Raw genomic sequence first — 6,000 nt, 5'->3', positions numbered from 1 at the left:
CAACTGGTGTGGGTAGAGGCTGAGGTTCAAGGATTTGGCCATTCGGTCCTTCATGAACATCCGCTGAGCACCTGCTGTTTACCTGGTCAATGCTGGGGCTCTGATAGGAGGTTCTGCCTCAGGAATACAGACTGTGTGCTGTATGGGGCTGTGGCATAGATATCAGATATCAGGATGCAAAGGGGCTGGTGGAGGGAGAGTAACCCGGCCCTGAGATCAGGCTGCCAGGAGGAGGTGGCTTTTGATCCTAAAGGATGGGTAGCTGTTGTCAGGCAGATGAGGCAGAGGGTGCCATCTGAGGGGTGGGATGAGAGGAGGGGATCTGTTTAGAAAGAACCCTCTGGCGGTAGAAAGGAAGGATTAGAGTAGCTGAGAAGAGAGGGAGACCTTTCAGCCACTGGTTCCCGAGTGCTCCTGGGCCAGGTGCTGCGACAGCCAACAGGTGTCCTACTCCCCAGCCAGCGCCTGTGCTCTGAAGAGGTAGGGCTGGGCATCCAGCAGGGTGGGTAGGGCTGGCTGCTAGTTTAGACAGCATTGGAGGGGCTGTCTGAGCAAGGACCTGTGTCTGGAGGGGGTACCATTTCAGCAGAATGAAGAGTGAATGCAAAGGCCCTGGGGTGAGAACATGCTCCTCAGGCTGGGAGCTGCAGGAGAGTCTGTGGCTAGAGCCCAATAAAGAGAAGAACAGGGGTCTCTCCGACAAGGTCCAAGGTGCTTTAAAAACATCCGTGGCACTCCTCACACGGAGAGACAGGCTCTGTGTCCCTGCCCCTTGACTCCAGGCTCTATGCTTGACCAGTAGAATTCAGTGAGAATGATGCTGTGACAATTTCTGGGTCCCACCTTAAGGCAGTTTCTACTTCTTGTGTTTGGGGACACTTTTTGTTTTGTGATACTCACTCTTCGAACTTGGCCACCATTCTATGGGAAAGCCCAAGCAGCTTGTGGAGAGGAACTGAGGACTCCAATTTTCAGCCCTCACTGAACTCTCTGACCAGCTGGTACCACGTGCCACCATCTGAATGCAGTGTGTTGGAACTGCGTCTTCCAGCCCTAACTGAGCTGCCCCAGCAGAAACCTGGTGGAACAGGGACAAGCTTTTCCTGCCAAGCCCTGCCCTGATTGCAGATTCGTGGGCAAAATAAGTGACTGCTGTTATTTTAAGCCACTAGGTACTGGGGTGGTGTGTCCTGCAGCAATAGATCTTTCTAAACAGATCCCCCTCCTTTCACCGGAACAAGGGCTGCAGGGTAGATGACGGCTGGATCACGTAGGGTCTTGTAAGCCAAGGGCAAGCACCGTGGGCTTTAATTGTTATAGGCAACCATTAGAGGATGGCAAGCAACAGTCTCTGCAGGGATGTGAGCAGGCAGACAGGCCTTCAAGGAGGCCCCTGCTACAACCCAGATGAAGGGGTGGCCAGCCAGGACATGCTCGCAGAGGAGGGTTAGAAGTGGCAGATTCTGGATCGCTGTTGAAGATGGTGTGAACGGGTTCTGCTGATGGATTCGATGTAGGAAGGGTCACTGATGAGTCTGCAGTTTGGGTTCTAGACAGCTAGGTGACTGCTGGGTGACCATTTCCTGAGGTGAGGACTCGGCACGTGCCAGGAGGCTGCCAAGATATGGTCCTGATGAGAGGTGGCAGCCTAGCCACGGAGGACAGAGAGAAGGAAGGGGTGGACAAAAGGGAGTCAAAAACAAACTGCACAGGACTTGAGAAGGGGGCAGACAGGGTGCAAAGGGAAGCAGGCTGCTCAGCATGGGGCATCAGCCGCTCCCTTCCTGCCCCTGCTCCGTCACCCCACCCTCTCCCCTTGGAATCCCGGCTTTGCCTAGATGTGCTGACAGCCTCCCTGGGGTGTCTGTAATGTGGCTGCCAGCAGGACGCAGAAGCGCCCCCAGAGCAGATGGCGGAGTGGGGTTGGGCTGGTGCTTCCTGAGGAGAGGTCTGCTCCTGCCACTGCTCATTCACGGCTTGACCCGGTGCTGTGGGAGGCACCTCCAGGCAGACTGCGGTGTGGGGGGCATGAGTGGGCATCTCATGTCCATGAGCTGGGGGCAGGGGTGGGAGGTGTCTAGCGTCCATGAAACCTTGGGCAAGTTACCTCCCTTAGCTGCAATGGCTTCTTTCCTTTTCAAAGGCGTTTAGTGTGAGGATGCTACATCAGGGGGCCCCAGCCTCCTATGACCCTCAAAGGGTAAGAGCCTCCCTCCTGCCCACAGCTGCCAGGTCCTCAGAGCCCCAGATAAGGATTATAGCTGGTTCATGGAAGGTGGTTACTTTCTGTGCTGAGAAACGACTCTGGAAACGAGATTTCCTCCATTTGCAAATACATTTCTAAACTTCAAGGAGGAACTGAATGTTAATCAGACATTAAGACAGGCTGTGGAATATTTAATGACATAGAAAGATGTTACTGACATATTGTCGCATGGGGGAAAATCAGGTTGCAAAATGGTGTGCACACCCTGATCCTGAGTTCACTCCTCGGCCCCGCCCCACCCAAGCACCCCATGCAGGTGGTGTTCTCAGAAACGCTCGCCACGAAGGGTTAGGGCAGCTTTTATTTTCTTCATGCTTTTTGTGCTTCCTACATTTCTCTGGGAACCCTGTATTCATTCCAGAATCACACCCACCCCTCTCACCCTCAAAATGCTATCAAATGTGCTGATAACTTAAATTAGAAAATCTGCTGCTTAATAAGAAGGAATCAATGCTCAGAATAGAAAATGTGAAAGATAAAGACTATCTTTCCACACAGAAGCCACTGCAGGAAAAAGCTATTTTTAAAGCAAAAGGTTGTTTACTTTTCTCCTCACTTTTCTGTTCTCATTAATTTTAGAACTGGTATCTGTGGGATTTTGTTTAAATTTTATGAATCTTTTGTCCTAGTTTTTACTCTTGATAAATACATGTGTAACTATTTTTCCTTCACAAAAGCAAGAAATTAAATGGAGTTGCTGTACCTTTGGAGCTGGCTCTCGAGATCTTTCCCTGGGGTCAGGGAGGAGCCAGCAGGGCTGGAAAGGAATGTCTGCATCAGGTTCATTGTTCTTGTGGGCAGGGGTGAGGAACAGCCTGTACTGTGGGGAACAGTGTTTAGGGTTAAACTGGGCTTGGAGGTTAAACTGCCTGCTTCCTTGTCTGAGAAATGGGCTTAATGCTATGTATTTTTTAAGCTTGATGAGAAATTCAGGGCAAGTTAAGTGTCAGTTCCCTTTCCAGGGTGGTCACCTTTGGCCTCCCCACCCACTTGGGGGACCACTGTAGAGACTCTGGCCTGGAAGGAGCATGGGACCTGGTCCCCATTCTGTCTCTTTCTGGTTGTGTGACCTTGAGAAATGCTTCAACTGTGCTGAGCCTCAGTTGCTGCGTGTCATGTAGGGATGCTAGCACGTTCCTCATGGGCTTGTTAGAGATGAGGTTAGGAGCAGGGCCCACCCAGTTGCAGGCAACACACAGTAGCTGTGAAATCTTCCTGGAGGTCCCAGGGTATCCTCAGAGCTTAAGGCATGGCAGCTCCGGGCCAGGCCCACAGCATGCACGCAGCCTGCACTGTCTCGTTTCATCATCTGGCCTCTGCCTTCTCAGAAGCCAGTCAGGTGCCTGCCCAAACCTCAAGAGTGCAGCTGAGACAGAAGGGATGGCAGGCTCCCTCCCTCCTCTCTCTCACCAACTGGTAAAGAAACTGCACGTTCTTCAGCTTGGCTATCTCGGGACAAAGGCTGGAGCCCACAGTAGGTTTGTCTGTCAGGCTTTTATTATAAAGAAGATTCCAGAGTCCCGACTGCCCCCCTCCAGCCCCCATGGGCTCTGAGCCAGTCCCAACACTGGCTGAGTTGGCTGCAAGGGGCCTGCATGGCCCATCGGCCACAGAGGGTCGCTTCTGACAGGAGTGGAATGGGTGGCGGTCTCAGGCGCCAGGGGCGCTCTGCTAGGTCTGCCCGCTCTCTGGAACAGTCATTTCCAGTGTTGCATGGGGAGCCTCTCGGGACCCCTCCCCGGGTCCTCTGCGCAAGCGGCAGCTATTCACAGTTGGTGCATGATACTTTTTTTTAACATATAAAAGCTTTTTTTAAAAAAAAAAAAAAAGTGGTGCTATCTTTAGAAACACTTTCAGCAAGATCAAGTAGCCCAGCTACAGCCTTGGTGCATCTTAACCCCTCTCCTTTCCCTGGAGACGGGGCTCCCAGCTCCTGTGCCCCCCGCCCCTCCCCTCCCCCCTCCCTGCTCCTGGAGGAGCCCACAGAGCACCCCATGGCACGGGCACTGCCCACTCTACCAACAGCCGCCCAAGCAACAAAAATCTGACACTACTTGAAACTGTCTGTGGCCAGGATCCTCTTTGGGTGAGGGGGAAGTGGAGATAACATTTTGGGGGTTGAAGCAGAAACCAATCAAAGGTCGGTTCAAGGAGGGCTCCCTGCACCAGTGTGGATGAGGTAGAGTTTCTGGGCTGCAGCCTCCGGGCTGGTGGCCTCCTCTCCCCTTCTTTGTGCTTGGCTGCCTGGATGCGCGGGGCTCTCGGCAGCAGGACCAGCTGGAGGCTGTGAAGCGAGTGGGTGGGCACAGTGCAGGCCATGCTGGGCAGACGGGAGAGTCTGACCAGCTCTCTGGCCCCCGTCCCGGAGACTGATCTGGGGATAGGTGGGAGGGGATGGAGGTGCCCAGGGGTCAGGGCTGGGGCGCCCCTGCCTGGCTAAGAGCAGCCCCTCCTCCTGCCCATGCCCCAGACGTCTCTGCTCAGTATTCCCCAGCGTGAGTCACAGACATGGGGTAGAAGATCAAGTTGAGGCTCAGGGGCGTCCGTTTCTCCCCGCAGCAGCCTGCCCAGCTCTCCATGTGTCTCAGGCCTCACTGTAGCACTCGTAGATGTTGTCCTCCATCAAAGCTACCACTTGCTCAAACTTGTGCTGCAGTTGTGTCCTCCGGGCCGTGGGGTTGGCCTCCAGCGCGGCCATGATCTGAGGGGAGCAGCGGAGTCAGCCGGGCCATGGCGGGTGGCCCTGCCTCAGTTCGTGGAGGAGAACACAGCCCTGAATGTCTACCACAAGTGACATCCGTCCGTGAGGGGCAAGCACCCTGAGATGTGTGTACTTGAGTAGGAAGCTCACCTGCCCCGAGGGCAGATGCCTCACCCTGGGGCACTCACCTGCGGCCGATACCTCTTGGCGTACTTATAAATCTCTGCCATGGCCACATTGGTATTGAACTCATTCTGGTATTTCTATAAGGAGGCAGGACGGGGAGGAGGACGTTAGCCCAGTGGTCAAAGCTGAGCCGGGCCCCAGCAAAGCCAGCTGTTTACACAAATACCCCCAACTCCACATGGCCCCCACAGCACAGTTCAGCGATGAGGCCCCTCAAGTCCTGTGAAGACAGCTTCCCGGACCCTGACCTCCAAGCTCCTCTCTATCCAGAGGGTGCTCTCCTGCCCCCATGCCTCAAGCTCTGGGAAAATGCGTGACGAATTTGCAGGCTGGCAAGAGGCCACGGCCACTTCTGAAATGCCCGCTGCGTTCCCTGCCCTTACTCCAGTGGAGGCATTGAGGCCCAGCCCCCCAACCCCCGATCCCTCAGCTCGTCAGGGACCCCCCGCGAGCCGCCGCACCCTTGACTCCTCGGCCAGATGGGCATTCATCTCCTGCTCGCTGAGCGGCGTCATATCCTGGATCTGCTTGTAGTAGCGCTGCACGATCTTCCGGTACTCAGGAATCTCCTTGGCGTAGAGGAGCTTGTTGGTTGGTGAATCCTGGGCAGAGAATAGCAAGGGTGTTAGATGGCTGCTGAAGGACGGACGGATCTGGTCGTTTTCTGGATGAGCCCTCATCCCTCCTGCCACATAAGTGACCTTAGCAGGCCCCTGAGGCCCAAAGAGTCTTGCCCGGTCACTGAACGTCTCTGTACTCAGCCGGCCCCAGACCAGGGGCTCCTCACTGTGCTCTGTCTGCCCCGCCTACTTTCCCCAGGATTGTTAGGACAATGACCTGGGGGGAG

General features: G+C 54.8%; 1 protein-coding gene across 2 annotated transcripts in view; it reads right to left on the bottom strand.

The window, feature by feature from the left end:
• Positions 1-3,745: 3,745 nt before the first annotated feature.
• The window catches only part of PLXND1 (plexin D1), a 51,954-nt gene continuing 49,699 nt past the window's right edge, over positions 3,746-6,000 (bottom strand). For both annotated transcript variants that reach the window (XM_028844494.2, XM_077993546.1), the window contains exons 34-36: positions 5,615-5,755; positions 5,156-5,230; positions 3,746-4,967 (exon numbers count right to left, since the gene is read on the bottom strand). In XM_028844494.2, coding sequence (XP_028700327.2) covers positions 4,851-4,967; positions 5,156-5,230; positions 5,615-5,755 — 333 coding nt within the window. In that variant the 3' untranslated portion in view covers positions 3,746-4,850. The remainder of the gene's footprint in view (positions 4,968-5,155; positions 5,231-5,614; positions 5,756-6,000) is intronic.

Source organism: Macaca mulatta, chromosome 2, assembly GCF_049350105.2.
Source record: "Macaca mulatta isolate MMU2019108-1 chromosome 2, T2T-MMU8v2.0, whole genome shotgun sequence".
In the NCBI taxonomy this organism is placed as follows: Eukaryota; Metazoa; Chordata; class Mammalia; order Primates; family Cercopithecidae; genus Macaca; species Macaca mulatta.
The sequence above is the reverse complement of the archived record's forward strand: the minus strand, read 5'-3'. Positions and strand labels throughout refer to the sequence as shown.